Source organism: Triticum dicoccoides, chromosome 5A (assembly GCF_002162155.2).
Source record: "Triticum dicoccoides isolate Atlit2015 ecotype Zavitan chromosome 5A, WEW_v2.0, whole genome shotgun sequence".
Lineage (NCBI taxonomy): Eukaryota > Viridiplantae > Streptophyta > Magnoliopsida > Poales > Poaceae > Triticum > Triticum dicoccoides.
In genome coordinates, this window is record NC_041388.1 from 652527690 (window position 1) to 652551530 (window position 23841).

General features: G+C 48.4%; 1 protein-coding gene across 1 annotated transcript; it reads right to left on the reverse strand.

Moving 5' to 3' along the window:
• Positions 1–13503: 13503 nt before the first annotated feature.
• On the reverse strand, positions 13504–14857 carry LOC119298282 (putative serpin-Z12). The gene has a single exon (XM_037575744.1). The coding sequence runs from the start codon at positions 14755–14757 to the stop codon at positions 13504–13506; it is 1254 nt and encodes a 417-aa protein (XP_037431641.1). The 5' UTR covers positions 14758–14857.
• Positions 14858–23841: the final 8984 nt, after the last annotated feature.

The window sequence follows — 23841 nt, forward strand, 5'->3', positions numbered from 1 at the left end:
TATTACACCAGATGCAGGGCTCGATGATTCCGCTCCAGGTGACGCGCTCGAGCTCAAGTGGGAGTTCGACGAGGACTCTCAATGTTATTATGTCTCCTTTCCTGATGATCAGTAGTGGTGCCCAGTTGGGGGTGATCGGGACCATGTCGCATGTTGGGTTATCTTTTATTTTGGCGCCGTAGTCGGGCCATGAGTGTTTTGAATGATGCAATGTTATTTATGTACCTTGATTGACGTGGCGATTGTAAGCTAACTATGTTCTCTCCCCTTTATTATTATATTACATGGGATGTGTAAAGATTACCTTACTTGCGACATATGCCTTCAATGCGATTATGTCTCTAAGTCGTGCCTCGACACGTGGGAGCTATAGTCGCATTGAGGGTGTTACAAGTTGGTATCAGAGCCTTCCCCGACCTTAGGAGCCCCATTTCTTGATCGTTATTAGCGGCCGAGTTGTTTCTAGAAAAATGTTTTGAGTCAATTAGGAATTATATATCAGAGAGTTTAGGAATTCTTTTTACTTCCTAGTCTCCTCATCGCTCTGGTAAGGCATCCTGACGTAGAGTTTTGACTCTTCTCTTCTCAAATTTCACTAAAAAAAATTTAGGATCACGCGGGTATCTTGGAATCGTTCCGATGGTTTTATGACGAGAACATTGTCTTGGTGCCTCCTGTCAGGGGTTTTGTGGAAGTGTCCCGGGGAGTTGAGCTCTGAGGTGTTGTCGTCATAATTTTATCGTTGCAGTTCTGGCATACCTGAGTTTAGTACGCCGACATCGAAAATCTCTTTTATGCAGTTCGTTGGTGAGATAACCTCGACGCCACCCAGTACTGGGGCGGGAATTCGGGAGTATCGCCATAACTTGTATAACGGATGCTTTTCGAAGGTTGAGGTAGAGGGTTTCCGAAGTTTTTCTCGGTTATGTGTTGAAGGATGGATACAGCTAGATGTAGGATTTGTTAGTTTTGGGTGAGATATTATGCTTCCCCTGTATCCCCAACACCTGATTGCATAACCGGAAAGGTTCGGGAGTTTCATAGGTGGGAATTCAAGTAGCTCTTAGGATATCTTTCCGACAGATGTATGATATGAAATTGGGGTTCGACGTCTAGTGGTCCGCCTATTCACGGTCGGTTTTACAGTGGTGTCGTTGTGTCTTAAAGAGTCCTTGGCTATGCCGACTCGGGGACGCTTCGTATGTCATGTGCACTGCCTTGTACATGATGGTGCTGTACGATCGAGCCCGTGTAGGCCCCACCATGAAAACTTCAGACGAAATCTGTATCATATGTTTGTTCCGGCTTATTCTGCTAGCCAATCCTTTGTTTTGTTTTGAGTTGTGGTATTCGAGTTGCTTCAATGTCAAATGTTGATTCCATACCTTCCCCAAGTGGTGTTCTCATACTCCGATGTGAATACTAATCCCTCTTGATCATCGAGATTGTGTTGTCAATCCATTTAACCGGAGTGCTAAAGATATCTCAAAGATTCGTGTTTCCACTCTACATTCGTTCAAGCTCTTTCGAGGATGTTCCCTCATTCAAGTCATTTAATTCAACCGGTGCAACCTCTCTTTTAAATCATTTCAACGGTGTTTCTTTTGAGTGGGCCCTAACCCATAGGTCTTTTTCCAGGATCTTACCTGACTCTTCTTATTTTCCCGGAGCTATCCTCAAATTTCTTTTTGAAGTTTGACGTAAGAATGAGTATCATCAGTCAAATGTATTTCTCCAAGATCTTTCAAATTCTTTTCATCGCTGGTTTAACCTCTTCGTTTTGATTCTTCCGGAGTGTCTAAATAAATTCATGGTGGTGTTTCTCGTCATCATTCTCAACATTTGAAGACCAAAGAAGAGTTTCTCTTTAATCTTGCTCCTTTCTCTTCAAGATTCGTGGTTCTAGCGTTATGCCATCCTCTCATAGTTGTTTTTGATTGTCAGAATTCTTTTCACTCATCCGAAGTAAGTCAAGAGTCTTCTCAGTTGGATTATCCGGAGCCCATCATTTCAGAAGACTTTTTCATTCTCAGCTTTCAGGTATGGTTCTCCAAATCTTACCGGTGCTTCGTTCAAGTGATCTCTAATCAGTTCGTGATCTCTTCATTCTCTTTTATCTAAATTCCCCTCAAGTATCTTCATTTGTTCTCTAATTCTTCCCGGTGCTTCTTTATTTTTTTCTCTTCTTCGTTCATTTTCAATTCTTATGGTGGTTCATTCAAGATTCTTCTTACCTTGTTATCATATCAACTCATTCGTTGTTTTTCCAAATCCTACCGATGGCTTGTTGAAGACTGTCTCAAGTTTGCGCTATATCTTGCTTAATCCTCTCTACGAGTATAAGTAGTGTGCCAAATCCATTGTTTATCATCAATTTAATTGATGAAGGACAACCATAATGTAATTCTTATTCTTGTTTCATCGGGTGAATTCAATTCCTTATTCCGGAGCCTCATCAAAACTCTTGGTTTCACTTGTTTAATCTTTCTTTCCGGAGCTCAAAGTTATTTAATTATATCATTCCAAAGATCTATCTAATCATTACAAGGTTTCACCTTGTGTTTTCAACTTCCCTTTTCTTCTCGTTATCCTTTTGTTACCGGAGTTCTTCACGGAGGTTCTACATGGTGGTTCATCAAGGCTTTAAATTCCTTCTCGAAGTGTTCATCAAAATTCATTTCTAAGGAGCTCAAGCATTCTCATCTTGCAATCCGGAGTTCAGTCTTTCTTCCGTATCATTGGAGGTGGTATTATGTCATTCTTGATAATTTGGAATTCATGCTTCATGATTCACATGTTGTCATGAATGAGATATTTTTTTAAATCCATCAGTCTCGTCATTGGAATTATCTAGGGTTATATTTCACCTAAAGCTTTCCCTAAGGAGTAATGCTATTAATGGTGATATTATATGATCCAAGATTTTCATTTATCCTCCCGGTGAAATAGTTCCTCGTCTTCTTGTTCTTATCAATCCAATATTGTTTTTGTCAGTGGCGGAATTTCAACTCAAGTTCTAGAGATGTTTTCCATAAGCCCACTACAAGCTTATCCTCTTCGTTGTTCTTTTCCCAACAACCCCGCACAATCCTTTCTTGCAAGGATGCTTTCCAAGTTCAATTGTGATAGAAGTTTTCATCTTCTTCTCCACTCTTTTGTTCTGACAATCTACCTTTGATTCTTTCATCCGGAGGCATTGTGATGTTGCTCTTTTCTCTCATCATCTTGGATCATGTTCTTTTCGTGATTATCCATTTAACCGGAGTGTTCTGTCCTTTTTGCTCAAGTTCTTTCGCCTTATCAAGCCTTGCATCCCTTCTCAACCGGAGTGCTGCCCAAAGTTGTTCTTCCTTGTTCCTCTTTGCTTACAGAGTATTTTCAACTTGATTTATCTCCGTTCTATTCTTTTCTCGAAATGGCTTAACCTTTTCAAGGTTCTTTGGTTTCACTCATTTGTCAAAGAAGCAACTTAGTTTTACCGCTTCTCTTTCTCTTCCGTTTTCCCTCCGGTGCCATTCTAGATCTCGGGACGAGATCCTCTCGTAGTGGTGGAGTGTTGTAACGCCCCGAGACTGTTGTGCCAGGTGTCCTCCAGTTATTCGTTGTTGTTGCCTTGTCATTTGCTTGCGTGTTGCATCTCATCATGTCATCATGTGCATTGCATCATCATGTTTTCAAAACTTGCATTCGTCTGGGTTCCCCCGTTCTCTCCGCTGTCTGTTCTGAGCCCAGACACACTTGCACGCGCCCGCGGCACATCCGAAATATTATTTTATAAGTGGCCAGAAAATGTTCTCGGAATGGGATGAGAGTTGGCATGCGGTCTTGTCATAGTGTAGGTACGCTGCCTGCCAAATTTCATCGCATTTGGAGTCCGTTTGACGCCCCAACAGATAAATATAGCGGCAATAGTAGCCGGTCTATCGTCGGACGTTTCCGGGATCCAGAAACATGTGCCGGGCTGCCCATCTTCCTCTCTTCTCAGCCCACTGGTCCACTTGCATAGTCCATCTAGCCCACCTACCTACCCCTCCGCTCTAGGCGTCCGATCGAGATCGAACGGCTCCGAAACGGCCTAAAACCCCCTCCTCTAGCCCTCCTTTTCCTATTTAAACACACCCTAGTCCATTTTTCGACTAATCCTAGTCTAAACCCTACCTCTAGCCTTCCCTAACCCTCAGCTGCCGCCACCTCCCACCTCTGCCTCGTTTTCCGCGCCGGCCAAGTCCTCCGTCGCCACTTGTCGCGCCTCCATTAGCCCCGCCGCCACCTGACCGCGCCCTCCTCCAACTCGGGCGTGCCATGCATCCCGGTCAACCTCCCACCACCGCCAAGCCCGCTAGGATCCGCTTCGGGCCCTGGGAAGCCCATCGGGGCCCAAGCGCTCCACCGCCGTCGCCTGAATGCTCCGCCCCCGAGCGGCGCCGTTCCCGCAAGGAGAGCCCCGAACTCCCATTCGCCCTCGTCGCTGCCTCCCTGCCAACGTCGCCGGAGCGTGGCCGCCGACGAGAACCTTCGCCAGGAGAGCCCCGACCCCAGGCAGATCCGCTGCCGCGCCATGTCTCCTTTCCCTCCTTTATCTATCTGCCTAACCCCCTCAGTTTTCCTTCCCTGCAGGCCTGCCGCCGCCATGTTCAACCATCGCCGAAGCTCCGCATCGTCGTCGTCGTTGGCCAGATCCGGGCCAGGCGCCCCGGATCCGAGCTCCACCACCGCAGATCTAACCTCCCTTTCGCCTCCCCAAGCGGATCCGCCATCCCATGTCGTCGTTGACCGCCGGAACCACCGTCGCTGCCTTCCCGTGCAAGAGGAGGACGAGCCCTCGCCCTACGTGCCTCCTCTGCCCGCACGTGCATGGGCTCCCGCGTCGCAAGGCCCAACGCACCCCTCCTGCAGCCCGTCTTGCTCCTCCTTGGACCGGGCCAAAGCCCACTGGGTGAGGCCACCCCCCTAAGCGCCTTCCTTTTTTCCCCTTGCTATTGGGCCATGCTCTGTACGCCCAGTTTCGGCCCGTATAGTGTTTTTCCTCTAGGCGAATTTAATCAATATCCGGGGGATTTCAGTTTTACACTAAAGCCCCTCTAGATCATGCATTTAATATCTCACAAACATGCATCACATGTAAATAACTTATATATGAAAAATGCTTAGTTTTTCATCTAGTTTCATAGTATGCCATTTTCATCCATGTTTAAAATGTTGTTTGTGTAATTTTGCCCATATGCCATGCTAAAATGCTTTATTTCATAACTTAATAACCGTAACTCCGAATTATCCTATCACAAAATTATCTGTTACCACTTATTTCAGTATTTGCAGAGAATACCTTGCTGGAAACCGCTTATCATTTACTTCTGCTCATCGTTGGGTTCGACACTCTTACTTATCGAAAGGACTACGATAGATCCCCTATACTTGTGGGTCATCATGAAATTGAGTAAAGACCCAAACCCGACCGCGGCAGAAAATAGAAAGAGAATTCATTTCCTATGCCTTAGTCATAGGTTCTATGAAGTATGATATGATGTGTACCAGACCTATTGTGAACCTCACCATGAGTTTGGCAAGAGGATACAATAGTGATCCCGGAGTAGATCACTAGACAACGGTCAAAATTATCCTTAGTGGAATAAGGAAATATTTCTTGGTTATGGAGGTGATAAAGAGTTCGCCGTAAATAGTTACGTCGATGCACACTTTGACACCGATCTGGATGACTCTGAGTCTTGATCTGGATACATACTGAAAGTGGGAGCAAATTAGCTAGAGTAGCTACATGCAGAGCATTGTAGACATAGAAAATTTGCAAAATGCATACGGCTCTGAATGTGACAGACCCATTGACTAAGCTTCTCTCAAAAGCAAAACATGATCACACCTTAGTACTCTTTGGGTGTTAATCACATTGCAATGTGAACTAGATTATTGACTCTAGTAAAACCTTTTGTGTATTAGTCACATGGCGATGTGAACTAATCACATGGTGATGTGAACTATTGGTGTTAAATCACATGGCGATGTGAACTAGATTATTGACTCTAGTGCAAGTGGGAGACTGAAGGAAATATGCCCTAGAGGCAATAATAAAGTTGTTATTTATATTTCCTTATATCATGATAAATGTTTATTATTCATGCTAGAATTATATTAACCGGAAACTTAGTACATGTGTGAATACATATACAAAACAGAGTGTCCCTAGTATGCCTCTACTTGGCTAGCTAGTTAATCAAATATGGTTATGTTTTCTGACCATAGACATGTGTTGTCATTTGATGAACGGGGTCACATCATTATAGAATGATGTGATGGACAAGACCCATCCGTTTGCTTAGCACTATGATTGTTTAGTTTATTGCTATTGCTTTCTTCATGACTTATACATGTTCCTCTGACTATGAGATTATGCAACTCCTGAATACCGGAGGAACACCTTGTGTGCTATCAAACGTCACAACGTAACTGAGTGATTATAAAGATGCTCTACAGGTGTCTCGATAGGTGTTTGTTGGGTTGGTATAGATCGAGATTAGGATTTGCCACTCCGTGTATCGGAGAGGTATCTCTGGGCCCTCTCGGTAATGCACATCACTATAAGCCTTGCAAGCAATGTGACTAATGAGTTAGTTGCGGGATGATGCATTACGGAACGAGTAAAGAGACTTGCCGGTAACGAGAATGAACTACATATGATGATACCGACGATCGAATCTCGGGCAAGTAACATACCGATGACAAAGGGAACAACGTATGTTGTCATGCGGTTTGACCTATAAGGATCTTTATAGAATATGTTGGAGCCAATATGAGCATCCTGGTTCCACTATTGGTTATTGACCAGAGATGTGTCTCAGTCATGTCTACGTAGTTCTCGAACCCGTAGGGTCCGCACGGTTAACGTTCGATGATGATTTGTATTATGAGTTAAGTGATTTGATGACCTTAGTTTGTTCGGAGACCCGGATGAGATCACGGACATGATGAGGAGTCCCGAAATGGTCGAGAAGTAAAGATTCATATATTGGAAGGTTGCATTCGGACATCGGAATGGTTCCGAGTGATTCAGACATTTTTCCGGAGTACCAGGAGCTTACCGGAACCCCCCGGGGAAAGATATTGGCCTTGTGGGCAATAGGAGGGAGGCTAACCAGCCCACAAAGGGCTGGTGCGCCCCCCACAAGGGAGGAGGCCGAATTAGACTTGGGAAGGGGGCGCGACCCCCTTTTCCTTCTCCTATTCCCTGTCCTTCCCCTTTTCCCCCTCCAGTAGAAGGAAAAAAGGATGGGGCCGAATCCTACTAGGACTGGAGTCCTAGTAGGACTCCCCTCTCCCTTGTGCGCCCCTTGTTGGCTGCCCTCCTCCTCCCCTGGGCGCGCCCCCTGCCTCGTGGACAGCCCGGAGGTCCACCGACGTACTTCTTCGTCCCATATATACCCATATACCCTAAAAACTTCGGAAAGCACAATAGATCGGGAGTTCCGCCGCCAGAAGCCTCCGTAGCCACCGAAAACCAATCTAGACCCGTTCCGGCACCCTGCCGGAAGGGGAATCCCTCTCCGATGGCCATCTTCATCATCCTGGTGCTCTCCATGACGACGAAGGAGTAGTTCTCCCTCGGGGCTGAGGGTATGTACCAGTAGCTATGTGTTTGATCTCTCTCTCTCGTGTTCTTGAGGTGATACGATCTTGATGTATCGCACGCTTTGCTATTATAGTTGGATCTTATGATGTTTCTCCCCCTCTACTCTCTTGTAATGGATTGAGTTTTCCCTTTGAAGTTATCTTATCGGATTGAGTCTTTAAGGATTTGAAAACACTTGATGTATGTCTTGTGTGGGGTACCCGTGGTGACAATGGGGTATTCTATTAATCCACTTGATGTATGTTTTGGTGATCAACTTGTGGGTTCAGCCCATGAACCTATGCATAGGGGTTGGCACACGTTTTCGTCTTGAATCTCCGGTAGAAACTTTGGGGCACTCTTTGAGGTTCTATGTGTTGGTTGAATAGATGAATCTGAGATTGTGTGACGCATATCGTATAATCATACCCACGGATACTTGAGGTGATATTGGAGTATCTAGGTGACATTAGGGTTTTGGTTGATTTGTCTCTTAAGGTGTTATTCTAGTACGAACTCTAGGGCTGTTTGTGACACTTATAGGAATAGCCCAACGGATTGATTGGAAAGAATTACTTCGAGGTGGTTTCGTACCCTACCATAATCTCTTCGTTTGTTCTCCGCTATTAGTGACTTTGGAGTGACTCTTTGTTGCATGTTGAGGGATAGTTATATGATCCAATTATGTTATTATTGTTGAGAGGACTTGCACTAGTGAAAGTATGAACCCTAGGCCTTGTTTTCTAGCATTGCAATACTGTTTGTACTCACTTTTATCAGTAGTTACCTTGCTGTTTTTATATTTTCAGATTACAAAAACCTATATTTACCATCCATATTGCACTTGTATCACCATCTCTTCGTCGAACTAGTGCACCTATACAATTTACCATTGTATTGGGTGTGTTGGGGACACAAGAGACTCTTTGTTATTTGGTTGCAGGGTTGCTTGAGAGAGACCATCTTCATCCTACGCTCATACGGATTGATAAACCTTAGGTCATCCACTTGAGGGAAATTTGCTACTGTCCTACAAACCTCTGCACTTGGAGGCCCAACAACGTCTACAAGAAGAAGGTTGTGTAGTAGACATCAGGTGCCCCCCTCCACAGATTTCCACCTAGGTCATATTGTCGTAGTGCTTAGGCGAAGCCCTGCGTCGGTAACTTCATCATCACCGTCAACAGGCCGTCGTGCTGACAAAACTCTCCCTCGGCCTTAGCTGGATCTAGAGTTCGAGGGACGTCACCGAGCTGAACGTGTGCAGATCGCGGAGGTGTCGTGCATTCGGTATTTGATCGGTTGGATCACGAAGACGTTCGACTACATCAACCGCGTTACTTAACGCTTCTGCTTTCGGTCTATGAGGGTACGTGAATACATTCTCCCCGCTCATTGCTATGCTTCTCCTAAATAGATCTTGCGTGATCATAGGCATTTTTAAAAAAATACTACGTTCCCCAACACGAACAAGGGCCCCTACAGTTTGTCCTTCACCCCCCACTCAGCCTCTATTTTCTACTCCTGCCGTCTACAGGAGTTCGAGAAGCGAGATCCATGGATCCTGATGGGAGGAGGCATCCTATATTTGAAGAAGAGGTTGTAGTGGTGCTTCACATGATGAGGACATAAAGGACGATGGGGTTCCCTCGCGAGGGCCATGACAGGATGCAGAAGCTGGTGACAATGACCTCTGGCGGAGATGTCTTCGCTGGTTCTAGAGAAGAGAGCGGAGTGGAAGGAGTTCTAGTCTCTGCAGCCACACATCTTGTGATTAGAAGGTGTTTGCGCTAGTCCCAGGGAGGGCAACATCGATTCCGGCAGACTGTATGGTGCTGGGGAAGATCAAGACATCCCCACCATTGCCTAACCTGATCTCAGTGAGATTCCCCCTAGAGTTGGGGTTAGTTTTCGTTGTTTCCTATGGCTGCTCAAGGATTGATATTATCTCGGATTGCCTCCAGAAGGCTTCGTTTCTAGCTCAAGATACTCGAAACAGATTTTCGGGGATTGCCCACCTCAATTGTTGTTCTCGAAGATTCATGCGGTTTCAAATTCGTTCAGAGGAGCCGGACGAGAGTCGTTCCAACACAGAGTTGCATTGAATGGTGATGAATGGTGATCGTGGAGCCACGTCGCGACTTTCTCCTTCCAACGGTTTGGATGATGCGGTCAACAATTTTAACAATCAGTTTTGGCTTTCGCTGGTCCCTGAGGTTAAACCTACCAGGGTTTATGAACATCATGCTAAGCAACATCTGCACTTCCTCCGATTCATAATAAATGTTTTAGGACACTTATTATGGATCGGAGAAGTACTCCCTTCATCCCGAATTACTCAGTCACATAAATTGATGTATCTAAAATTAAATCACGTCTAGATACATCTTTCTTGCGACAGGTAATTCCTGATTTCCGGACGGAGGAAGTATAGTGGTTCTATAGCGTCAATTTAGGAAACTTCTGTAAATATTTATAAATTAGACTGTTGCTATTTGCCATTACACATGATTTCTTCTATTTGTCAATTTGCCAGTGATCAAGAGTTCTAGTTATTTTTTATGTCCACATGAAGAGCTGCGTGAATCATAATCAGGATTATGCATCTGGTCGAGAACCACGGTGAGTGCCACGACGAACGCTTGGTCAACGCCTGGGTTGACCCTCACGTTGTACGCGCGCTCTCCCCACAGCTCGCCCCAAAAGGTGTTCTTCTTCCTGTCGATCTGCGCAACGACTGCGCCGCCGCAGGAGACGGTCATCGCGCCGTGGTAGTAGCTGCCGTGGACGGCCAAGTCGGGCGCCCCCTGGCCGGAGGAGTTGCCGTCCAGGAACACGTGGACATTGGCCGTCAGCTGGAAAAACGACGCCTTGTCCACGGCGAGGAAGAGCCGGTCCGTCTGGCTCCCGCACCGCCCCCTGAACGCCTCCCACCGGCCCATGCCGATCAGGGACGTGGACTCCTCGACGAAGAGCAAGGGGTGTCGCGAGGCGGCCCCTAGCAGGAGGAGCGTGCGCAGGTCCCGGTAGTGGCCGAAGTAGGAGGTCTCCACCTGCATCACGGCCGCGCCGGTGGCGGCGTCCGTGACGTCGAACCCGTGGCCCCGCAAGGAGCTCGATCTGGTCACCGTTAACGTCGTCGTGTGGCGTGCGCAGAACCGCGCGTCGACGAGGGCCGCCGTACTCTCCCACGGCCACGGCATCTCCGGCTGATCGCTTCCTGCTAGTGATCGTAAAGAGGATGGAAGTTACACCGATATTGATCGACGGAGATGGTTGGTTTCGATGCAGGAGGCTGATACTAGTTTAGTTTGGTACATAACCGGGTATATGCGATTATTTCCTTGTTGCACAAGACAATCTCTCCTAGAATTTTTTTTAGGGGGGATCTCTCCTTAGAATTAAAGGATTGTTGTGTGCGGCCAATTTTTTTTTGTGCAAGTTGATTTTTTTCTTAGCCGTCCAATTTAAATCCAAGGGCAGATACCTTTAGCAGTTCACGCGTAGAATTACCGTGCCTGTTCTAGCTTCTTCACTGACTTATACCTGGAATTTTTACAGCCAACTTACACACCACACACCACACGTAGGATTTTTTTTTGGGGGGTACACCACACGTAGATTTAACGTGCCTCTAGTTCGGTTCTATTTTGGCCACAATGAGAATGCACCCAAAGTCCGAAACCATGCATCACCTTTGTTTAGCTCACAAATGGGCCCTAATGCGCTAGCCATTACTATGTGATATGGTAGCGTTACCTTCCGTTAACGCCTTGCTTGAAACCTTTTCTCTGAGATTTTTTACCCTCAACCCACAAGTTCTCCTTCAACGGTTTTGCATGAGTATAGAGTCCTGACTGACAATGAGTGTTTGATTTTGTGGATCAAACATTTCAAAAAACAATCACAAACACACGATTTAAATCCAGGACTTTTCGTAACCGGGCTAGCTAGTTTTTGTATATATATATCATCAGCTATCAATTGTTTTCTTGTCGTATAGAAAATTTCTGTCATGTTTGGTTCTCCTAGTAAGATCATCCCTTATTCCTTTCGGCTGGATTTTCAAAATACATGAATAGGAAAAATGCGGGAGTACAGTCACGTGTCCTAGATAGAGAAGTATTTGATACCGCAGAGAAAACAAATAAATTTTTATAAGAGGTTTGAGTAGATGGAATTCTTTTCCCTTCAAAATAGAGTACAAATGAAGTCTATGAAGAAAAAAAACGTTAGGATTGCAATACTATGAATCAAATCCCTAAGGATTGGAATCTCCCAAACAGTTTTTTTGGCTCATTTGCTTGTATACAAAGTACAATCGGATGTTTCGAGCGACTAATTTTTATGCAAAACAGGTTTGGAAATCCTTGGGATTATATGACATAATATTGAGGGCTCTTAACACTGACCGTTCGGGTTCAGTGGTGATGGAGGAACTTCTCAGGTACCCAGTGAAGAAATCACCTGTTCTCGGTCAGTTGGGGCTGCAGGAAACGATTGCGGTGTGGCGGCATTGGTATATTTGGTGGGAGCGTCGTGAGCTAGTTAAAGTAGAAAGAATTAAACCCGCACCAAGTACAGCTTTTGCCATTCAGGCCATCTCTATGAATCATGCTAACCGAACGCCCAAACAGACTACTACTGAGCATTGGCAGAGACCAGCACCAGGTACATATATAAACTTAACATAGATGCATCTTTTTTCAAGGATGGCAGTGGTGCGGCAGCGACGATTCTGCGTACTTCCAGGGGAGAAGCTGTGGCTGGGATTTCAGAACTGATTGACAACACAATTAGTCCGCAAGCGGCCGAAGCAATTGCACTAAGGAGTGGATTAAAACTGGTAGACAGACTGGGCTGCCGTAATGTACAGATAGAGTCTGATTGTCTCGAGTTAGTGCAAGCATGCAATGAAGATTCGGAAATCTGGAGCCCTCACTCGGCGATACTAGCTGATTGCTTTCTTTTAGCGCATAACATTCCGGGGATCAACTTCGAACACTGTCCAAGAGAAGCCAATGGAGTAGCCCATTTTCTTGCTAGAAGATGCTATGATTCTAAAATTTGTGAGGACTAGGTAGAACTAACGCCTGCTTTTCTTTTACCTCTTGTACTCCATGATGTTACTTTACCCCAAATTGAATAAAATGCCATGAGGCGTTCCCATCAATTTTTTTAATGAAGTATAAGTATGGGTGTGTCTAGGGCACATCTAGATGTGCTCTAGTTATTGCACATCTAAGTGAGTGAATCAAGTATAAAGAGGAAAAGAAAAAAGAAAAAAAATATCCACACGAATCTCAACGCAAGATCAATGACATATGACTTAGATGTGTAATACTTATGGCACATCTAGATGTGCTTTAGCAAAACTGTATAAGTATTCAAGAATGGTTGCTTTGCATCAACAAGCTCATGATACTGTTTTTTTGGAAAGATATTAATTATTAGCCCACACTAAGAGGTAGTAACACATCTTTAATGGGGTTTGTATACTAACCGAGAAACAACACATAACATTGCATATAATTTTTATTTTGTCATCTTTAGATCATGCGGAGATCTATAAGAAAAGTTTACATCTCAGCGACAACGTTAGTCCTCATCGAGTTAACAGCATAAAACCACCACATTGAAGACTGACTCTACGATTTTGTTTGGCAAAAACAGTATGTTTACGGTAAACTTTTTGCCTAAACCACTGATCGGCGGATGAGAATATTGAGCACATTGATGACACATGGGTTCCACTTTTTGCCGATATGGCCTAACGGTCGCGAGAGATAGCATTGTGGCATGTCCTGCGCATCACGAAGGTGGTGGCACGATTAATCACATGACCGGCAAACAAACTTACAGAATAATTATTTATTCATTTATTAATGAGCTAGAGGATTAGCCACATGACCAAGAAACAACACTGCGTCTGTCCCCTCCTCTACCACGGCAAATAAGAAAGGCCGATCCGCCACAAAATCGACCAGATCCTGTGGTGCCCTTGGACCCGCACTACCAAACCCCATTACGACGGCCGTGGCAGCGGCGGCCACCGTGCCTACCTCGTCAACCTCGACGGTGGCCTTATGGTGCACCGTGGTGATGGCAAGCCCCTTATCCCCGCCAGTCACCATGCCAGAGAAGCCGCCGCTTTCGAAAGCCCTAGTGACACCATGCTTCCGCATGTCGGATGACGCTTCAAACTCGGATGTGAACTTGAACTTGGGGACCATGAACCGCCCGACTGGAACCTTCCCTGTTGGTGTGTGCGTCTTGAAAAATTCCGGCGTAGACACGGCCTTGTCGTACAGATCGGCAAGACTGACAGTATCCCTGTCCGGTAGTAGGATAAGCATGTAGAATTCAGCTTGCTGCTGCACGCCGTTCTTGTACGGCAGCTTGAGGGCCCTGAAGCCTGGGTAGACCGCGATGTGCTGTGACTCGCTTGTCGTCATGGATGGCACGCGCACGGTGGTGCCGCCTGGGATGTGGAACGGCGCGGTAGAGACATCGAACGGCTGAGTCCACGCCCCTTTGAAGTAGAGCGCGTTGGCGAGGACGACTGCCGTGACGGAGTTGACGGAGCCCGGAGGCAGGACTTCGAGGATTTGCTTGTTGGTCGCGTCCGCCACGAAGGCGTTCACGCGCTGCCTCGCCTGCTCGGCCCCCGACACGAAGTCCACGGATTCCGCCGTGGCGTTGTACCGCGACGCGATGGTGGCCGTGAACTCTGGCCTTAGCGCCCACCTCCGGTCGACCCACACGCCGCTGGCGAAGGACGTCTGCGCTATGTCGTTGAGCCTGCCGACGAGCTCGGTCGCCGCCGCGCGGTGTAGCGCGTCGAGCGAAGACGACCCAAGGAACCCCAGGAGCTCTCTAAGCGTGTCGCCCCGCGCGCCGGCGGCCACCATAGCGAGCGCCGCGTGGATGGACAGCGGCGAGATGACGAAGTTGCGCCCGGTGCCACCTTCCGCCCGGACGCCGGCCTCCCTGGCAAGGGCCACGCACGATGCGTTCCCGATCGCGGACGCGGAGTCGACACCAGGAGCTGGAGGCGCCTCGGCGAACAAGGTCGAGCGGAGGCGCCATGCAGCAAACAGGGTCAAGAAGAGCACGAACCTCCCGATGGGCGACATCGGAATCGCTGCGCTTGGCCGTGTGCTTGATCGCGCCTTCGCGGTAAGATTCAGAAGGGATCACAGCTCGATCAGATGTTGAAGACGATCAGATTCAGACCGGAATCAGGAGACAGGCGGCGGGCAGGGGTTAGGGTTAGGTGCAATTTATTTATGGAAACATCACTTAACCGACTTAACCCTTCCCTAAAAATACTTAACCGACTTATATCCTTGAAAGGAAAAACTTGACCGACTTGAGCGGCTTCTCGCTTCCTTCCGGACGTCAACTTCCTCCACGATTCATCTGTACTGGAGTACCCACATATATTTCATGAGAAAAACGGATTACAAAGATTAAATCACCACAAGAGACATACATAAATGTATTGCAATTTTACATCAAAGACTCTACAAGAAGTAAAACTAAAATTTCACTCCGGCAGAATCTTGTGCCATGCCGAAACGTCGTCCACCTTCATCTTCCGCAGTCACCGAGGCAACACTGAAGAAAGAGGGGAGTTGCCGTTATACCCAGACCTGTAGGAGCACCTTCACATATAAGGATGCTTTTCGAGCCGATGAACCGGACCGCCGCAAGCGATGAGACCGAGACTTTGTGGCACGTCGGCCGGGGTTCTTCCCTGTGTCCGCTAGATCCCAGAGCTGTCAACTACATCAGACGTGGTTGAAGAAAATGAATGTCACTGCTTGCCGCCATCCATGCACCCCACTGCAAAACACCAAACACAACCGCAACGGTCGGTACCAACGCCACCAAGGAGGGTGTCGTGCGTTGACCATCGGACACAAATCTCACCAGAGCTAGAGACCGGCAAGAAGACCGATCCACCTGCTCCTCGGTGCCGCTCATTAGAACATCACCGAGATGGAGGAAGAGTAGAAGCAGATTATTCCGACGCGGTGCCGTCTCCACCATTGATGCAGTACCTCTGACAGAAAACCATGCCTATCCTATCTACGTACCAAGATGATGACCGCGTCCTTGGCCGCTCCCGCCTGTAGAATATTATGCAACTCATGATATATTGATCGGGTGCAATATGCACATATATATAGATACATAGGGAAGCCACGTCCTCTACTATACATGGAAATACATGGAAGGAGGAGGGCTTGTTGTACAAGAAATATACATGATATATCTATATCTCAACACCCCCCGCAGTCGAAGCGGCACCATGGTCGACGCAAAGACTGGAACGAAACTCCTCAAAGGATGCAGTAGACAAGCCCTTGGTCATGATGTCAGCAAACTGTTGGGAGGTAGGGACATGTAGCACGCGTACATGACCAAGAGAAACCTGCTCCTGAACAAAGTGGATATCAATCTCAATGTGCTTGGTGCGTCGATGATGAACCGGGTTGGTGGAGAGGTAGACCGCGGAGACGTTGTCGCAATAGACAATCGTGGCCTTATCAACCGGAGACAAGAGCTCATGGAGAAGTTGACGAAGCCAGGAACACTCAGCAACGACGTTGGCGACGGCGCGATACTCCGCTTCAGCGCTGGAGCGGGAGACAACGGGCTGCCGCTTGGACGACCAGGAGATGAGTGATGGCCCAAGATAGACACAATAGCCGGATGTCGAGCGGCGTGTGTCGGGGCAGCCAGCCTAGTCAGCATCAGAGTAAGCAATCAAGTCCAAAGAGGTCGACGCCTGAAGTGACAACCCGAGATCCAAAGTGCCGCGGATATAGTGAAGAATGCGCTTGACCGCGGTCCAGTGGGCATCACGAGGAGCATGCATATGAAGGCACACCTGCTGCACGGCATATTGAAGCTCCGGGCGGGTAAGAGTAAGGTACTGAAGTGCACCAACAATCGACCGGTAGAACGGAGCATCGGAAGCGGGAGAACCATCTGTGGCAGAGAGCTTGGCCTTCGTGTCAGCAGGTGTGGCAACCGGTTTGCAGTTAAGCATCCCGGCACGGTCCAGAAGCTCATGAGCATACTTGCGCTGGTGAAGAAAGAAGCCATCGGCTCGACGAATAACCTCGACCCCGAGGAAATAGTGTAGAGGACCTAAGTCCTTGATGGCGAACTCAGCACGAAGACGATCAGTGAGCTGTCGAAGAAGAGTAGTCGAGCATGCTGTCAAGATGATATCGTCGACATAGAGCAGTAGAAAAGCAGTGGCATCACCCTGGTGGTAGACAAACAGTGAAGCATCGAAGCGAGTGGAGCGGAATCCTAGCTGATGAAGGAACGCAGCAATCCGCTGGTACCACGTGCGAGGAGCCTACTTAAGCCCATATAACGACCGGGAGAACAAGCACACATGATCTGGAGAAGACTCGTCGACGAATCTCGTAGGCTGCTGACAGAACACTTGCTCCTCAAGATGACCATGAAGAAAAGCATTAGAGACGTCCATCTGATGCACTGGCCAAGAGCGAGAGACCGCAAGCTGAAGAACAGTCCGAATTGTCCCGGGTTTGACTACCGGGGCAAAGGTATCTGTGAAGTCGACACCGGCGCGCTGACGAAAACCACGAACGACCCAACACGCCTTGTGGCGGTCAAGGGTGCCATCAGGATGAAACTAATTCTTGAAAACCCACTTCCCGGTAATGATGTTGGCATGAGGGGGACGTGGGACAAGCTGCCAAGTATGATTGCGCTGCAAAGCATCGAATTCCTCCTTCATCGCGGCAAACCACAAAGGGTCGCGAAGCGCGGTACGGGCGGAGGTCGGCAGAGGCGACGGTGATGAGATGGACGTTGAAGCCACACAAGTATACTCCTTCGATGAGTACCGATTACTCGGTCGGTAGACACCCAAGCGGGACCGGGTGACGGGGCCGACGAGTGGTTGGACCACGGTGGCCCCGGTGGACCCGTCTCTAGTAGCCGGAGAAGCCGAAGGCGGGCCGGGCGAAGAGGCCCCGGCAGAAGCCGGCGCAACCAGTCGTGTGGCCGTGGAGCCGGGTGAGGGGACCAGCGAGCCCGCCACTTCAGAGGCCGCCGCAGAGGCCGGCGAGTCCGGCGAGTCCGGCGAGGCCGGCGAGGTCGGTGTAGATGCCGGCGAGGTTGGTGTAGACGCCGTCGAAGCCGGCGAGGTCGGTGGAGATGCCGGCGAGGCCGGCAAGGCAGCAGACGGCAGCCGTAACACCAAACGGCCAGGAGGAGCACCATGCCACGGCAGAGAGCCGAGGCGGACAGAGTCGGCCAAGGAGGGGCCGGGCATCGAAGGAAAAGTCGCCTGTTGTTCCTGTTTAAACGGAAAAGAACACTCGTCGAAATAAACATGCCGGGAGGTGATGACACGGTGAGAGACTGGATCATAGCACCTATAGCCCTTGGTGTTAGCCGGGTAACCGAGAAAGACACACGGGAGGGAACGAGGAGCAAGTTTATGAGGGGATGTGGCGATAGTACTGGGATAATAGAGATAACCAAAAATAGGAAGACCGTCATATGAGGGTGGAGACCCAAAGAGAAGGTGATGTGGTGTAAAATTCCAACGGGTGCGACACGGACGTAGGTTAATGAGGAGGGTGGCAGTAGCAAGAGCATCGGGCCAGAAACGGGGAGGCATGTAAGGATGGAATAAGAGGGTACGGATGCAAACCTTAAGAGTGCGGAGGATGCGTTCAGCCCGACCATTCTGCTGAGAAGTGTAAGGACATGTGAGTCGGAAAATTGTGCCATGGGTGGGAAGAAGGTTGCGAATGGTGGTGTTGTCAAATTCTTTCCCGTTGTCAGTTTGCAAAGCAAGAATGGGACGACCAAATTGCGTAGACACGTAAGAGTAGAAGGCAGTGAGAGTGGCAGCAACTTCGGACTTCTTACGTAATGGAAAGGTCCATACAAAGTGAGAATAATCATCTAAGATAACAAGATAATATAAAAAACCAGTATTACTAGCAACGGGAGAGGTCCAGACATCACTATGGATTAACTCAAAAGGTGACGATGCAACTGTGGATGAAGAACTAAAAGGAAGATGAACATGTTTGCCCAGATGGCATGCGTGACAAGAGTGCGCATCCGTTTTATTACACGTAAAAGAAAAATCTCTAACTATTTGACGAAGTGCGTTGGAGCTAGGATGACCAAGACGGGCGTGCCAAAGATCGACGCCGGCAGAAAGAGCAACTGGTCCAGCAGATGTAGATGATGAAGGTTGGACGGAGTACATATTGCCAGGGCTGTCACAGCGGTGAAGAACCATCCGGGTGAGGGCGTCCTTAACAGAGAAACTAACTTCGTCAAATTCCACAGTTACAGAGTTATCACGAAAAAGTTTGCGAACACAGACTAAGTTTTGAATAAGTTCAGGAGACACAAGAACATTATTGAGAAAGAGTGGCCTAGAGGTGGAAGGAAAACTAGTGGAACCGACATGAGTAATAGGAAGACCGGCACCATTACCGACAATGATACGAGAAGAGGTGTTGATGGGAGACGCAGAAGAGAGATTACCCGGATAAGCGGCCATATGTGATGATGCACCGCTGTCCATAAACCAGTCGCCACCTCAGGAATAAGCACCGGCCGGAGGCTGTTGATGAAGTGCAGCGAGGAGAGCCGGGTCATAGGAGACCGGCGTAGGGTAGCCCGAGTAGCCGGTCACCCCAGCGCTAGGGTTCGGCCCACCATAGCCAACCGGAGCGGGGGAGTAGTAGGTCGGCGGAGCACCTGGCCCGAGTGTTGGCCGACGAAGAAGGCCTGATGGCCGGAGGGTCCGGGCCCTAGGAGGCTCGGAGCAGGGGGGCGGGGCACGGGCATGGTGTAGGCATGCACGACTCCTATCCAGGGGTTGTGGCCGCCCCCCCCCCAAGGTGGTGTCGGCTGCTGCTGAGGAGGCGCAGCGCGCGGCTGTTGCTGCTGCTGCTGGCCTTTGCCGCGGCCACGGCGCCGCTGGCGCGGCTGCTGCTGTTGCTGCTGCTGCGGTGTCGGCGGGTGTTGGGGAAGAGCCGGGGGCCGCTGTTGATATAGAGCGCCGTAGACGGCGGGCGGCGTAGGTGGAGCCGCAGGGAAATGGCGGCGGAAAGCCTGGAGGTGCGCCCGCGGGTGCGGGCCCACCGCGCGCGTAGCCGGCGGCGAAGGCAGTGTGAACGACACGGGAGCGAAGATGCTTCAACCGGCGTTCCTCGAGACGGAGATACGCCACCGCGTGCTCGTAGGTAGGGTTCGCCATGAGGGTGAGGTTGGAGGCGGCGTTGCCGAGGTCCTCGTTGAGGCCGGCGGTGAGGGTGGAGACGAGCAACTCGTCGCCCACTTTGAAGCCGATGTCGTTGAGCTCGTCGGAGAGGGTCTTGAGGCGCATGCAGCAGTCATCGACGGAGGAGTCATTTTGGTGACACCCGAAAAACTTCTGCTACAGAAAGACGATCCGTTGGAGCTTGTTGTCGGTGAAGAGGCCGACGATCTTGTTCCACACCGTGCATGCATCGTCCTTGTCGCCAACGACGGTGTGAAAGATGTCCTTGGACACGGTGAGGAAGAGCCACCTGATGATGGTGGCGTCGATCGCCAGCCAGTCGGCGTCACGGTTGAGGACGAAGAGGTTGGCGGTGCCGTCAATGTGATCCTGCAGGTTATACTCACGAAAGAGAAGATTGAAGTACGTCTTCCACGCATAAAAGTTCGCCTCTTTGTGGGAGAGGATGACCAGGACGCGGCGTTCGATGGGAACATCGCAGATGTAGGCAGGATCTGGTAGAGTGGCAGCGGAGGAGCCGGCGGAGGAGTCGAAGGGGTTTGGTGGACGCACGGCTGGAGGAGTGGAGGCGGCGGATCGGTGTTAGAGATCGGAACCAGACATGGCAGCGGGTTCGGAGGTGGCTGGGTAGGGTTAGGGTTTGGGTGGCCAACGAGCGGCTGAAGGAAAAGCGGCTAGCGGCGGGTGAGCAGACGTGCGGGGCGAGCGGCGTAGTGGGCAGGGGTGATCGGGATGAGGCCGGGGCGAGCGCAAGTAGGCAGGGGTGCTAGCGAGGGAGCGGAAGCAGTGGGAGGTCAGGGCTAGCGATGCGGGGCGAGCGCGAGTAGGCAGGGGCGATCGAGGGAGCAGAAGCGGTGGGAGGGGCGTGACTCGCACGAGGGCAGCACGGCGGCGGCGATTGAATCAGCGACGCGGGCATGCGAGAGAAACTAGCGGCGGCGGCTAGGAAGCGGCGGCGACGCAGCTAGGGCAGGGGATCGTAGAGGCACTATACCATGTAGAATATTATGCAACTCACGATATATTGATCGGGTGCAATATGCACATATATATAGATACATAGGAAAGCCACGTCCTCTACTATACATGGAAGGAGGAGGGCTTGTTGTACAAAAAATATACATGCTATATCTATATCTCAACACCCCTGCTGGAGCGGCAGACGGAGAGGACGAGGACCCATGGCGTCGCTGTCGTTTAGAGAAGGCAGGACGTCGCCTGTGGCATCTTCATATGTATATACGGTAGGACAACCTATCACGTCTAACACACAGCCATGCATTAATCTTGCCTGCTGAGATAAGGTCACATAAACATCAAGGACATGTAAAATTACTTTGGCAGCCCCCTACTATGATAGTATTCACTATAGGGAAGTCACACGTTGCTGTATGGCAGGCCGTAAGTCGAGTGCAGATACACGGGTACTCGACTTACATTCACGTATGCCGAGTATGGAATGGCAAACACACGGCAAAAAAAGCGACTCGGCTTGTGTCCAAATAAGTTGAGTGGGTGCAAAAAAGGTTCTCGGCTTGCGTACAATACTCGGCACATAGAACAAATGCATTCGGCTTAGAGTTAGGGATCGGCAACTATTGTTTCCACGTGGACATCATGTAGACCACAGGCAGCTCCATGGTGGAGCTAGATGTAAGGCAAGTACCCGATAAACGGCACTCGGCTTACATGTACTCGATTTTTTGCAAACCTATTTTGTAGTGCAAAAAATGATTTATAATGTGGTGCATTTCATTTATATTTACTTATTGCATGTTATTTATTTCCCTTTTTCTTATCCATTCTGTTTGGGTTAATTTTCATCACCCTTTCGATGGTCCAATTTCACGATTTCTCTCCAATGAATAACACCATTTTGGCCATTTTAAAGTTGTGGGGTATTGCTCAAACTTGGTCTGGTATGTCACCATGACCTACCCAATGACAAACTAAGAGGAATTCATCATGGTCTACCCCCTCTCGCTGCCTGTTGACGTGGCTTGAAACTGCATGGCCGCGGACTCTTCTTCTTCTTCCCGGTACAAATTTGACTTAATGAAATTTTTACAGACAAATCTTCAAGGTACAAACCTGCATGGTCGCGGACTCTTCTTCTTCTTCTTCTTCACTGCATGGTCGTGGACTCTTCTTCTTCTTCATGTGTAGAATTAAAGTGTGTCTAGTTTGGTTCTAGTTTGGCACATGACATGGGCTACGTAGGGTGGTGCTTGAAACATGTCAGGAAGTCCGACGACTCTGGGAGTCATCCCAGAAATCAATCGGCGTCCATATTCTAAGGGAGATGAAAAAAGTCAGTGCTTTGTTCCAGGCTTATGAGCTGCGGTTCTCAAGTCGTCTCACTAATTCAGTAATTCGTGGCTCACCGCTTAGCTATGCATGCTTTAGCCATTTCTATTACTTCTCAGGTTTTCGATGTAATCCTTGGCTGCCTAATTGAGTGTGTGCAGTCAGACATGCTTTCGCCTATTGAATAAAGTGCCCAAGGACGTCAGCTTAAAAAAAGTTAGGTTCTATTTTGGCCATGATGAGAATGCACCGAACCATGCATTATCTTTGTTTAGCTCACATATGTCACAATTCAGTAGCTATTACTATGTGACATTGTAGCCTTACCTTCCGTGAACATCTTATAGTTGAAACATTTCCTCTTGATAGTTTTTACCCTCAATGCACAAGTTATCGCCTTCAGCGTTTTTGTATGAGTCTAAACTCTAGAGTCCTGACTAACAGACAGTGTTCAATTTCGCGGATCAAACACATAAAAAAAATATCATGAACACACGATTTAGATCCAGGAGTGTTCGTAACCGGGCTAGCTAGTTTTTGTATATATCATCACCTATCATTGTTTTGTTGTTGTACAGAAAATTTGCGCCATGTTTGGTTCTCTTTATCTGACATAGTTAGATGATGCCTTCTTTGATTTGCCGCATTTTCAAAATACATGAATAGGAAAAATGCTGGAGTAGAGTAACATGTCCTTTTGTATTCTGTAGGATTACAAAACTACAGAAATTTGGATAGAAATGAATTTGATAGCTCAGACAAACAAACAAAATTTTGGCAAGAGGTTTGAGTGGATGGATTTTTTTCCATCAAAATAGAGTACAAATGAATTCTATGAAAAAAAACCAAAAGATTCCAATTACGCGCAGAATCCTCCCAAAATTGTTTTTTGGGCTGATTGATTCATTAACGAAGTACGATCGGAAAACATGACTTTACGAAATTTTCTGGCAATAACACTATTGTATAGTTTTTTTTGCGTAAACCCTTGGTCGGTGGGTGCGAGTATTTTGAGCATGTTCATGACAAATGGGTCTCACTTTTTGCCGATATGGCATAATGGTTCGTGAGACACAGCGTTGTGGCATGTCTTCCGCATCAGGTGGCACGATTAATCACATGACCGACGAACAATGTTACAATAATTCATAGATAATTCATTCGACAATCAAAGGATTCCACATTTTATAAAATAATTATTTATTCATTTAGTGAGCTAGAGGATTAGCCACGTGACCAAGAAACAACACTGCGTCTGTCCCCTTCTCTACCACGGCAAATAAGAAAGGCCGATCTGCCACAAAATCTACCCCATGGCCCGGTCCTGCACTACCAAACCCAACGATGGCCGTGGCAGCGGCGGCCACGGTGCCTACCTCGTCCACCTCGATAGTGGCCTTATGGTACACCCATTGATGGAAAGCCCTTCCCCGCCTGTCATCATGCCTGAGAAGTCACCGCCTTCGGAAGCCCTAGTGACACCAAGCTATAAAGATTCGAGGAAGCGTTTTAGCCCTTTGGTCTCGGGCGCTGTATATATTGAGAGTTTACCATGGGTTACAAGTTTAGGAGGTCGCTAGGACTCTCCAAGATTACACGAGAGAGA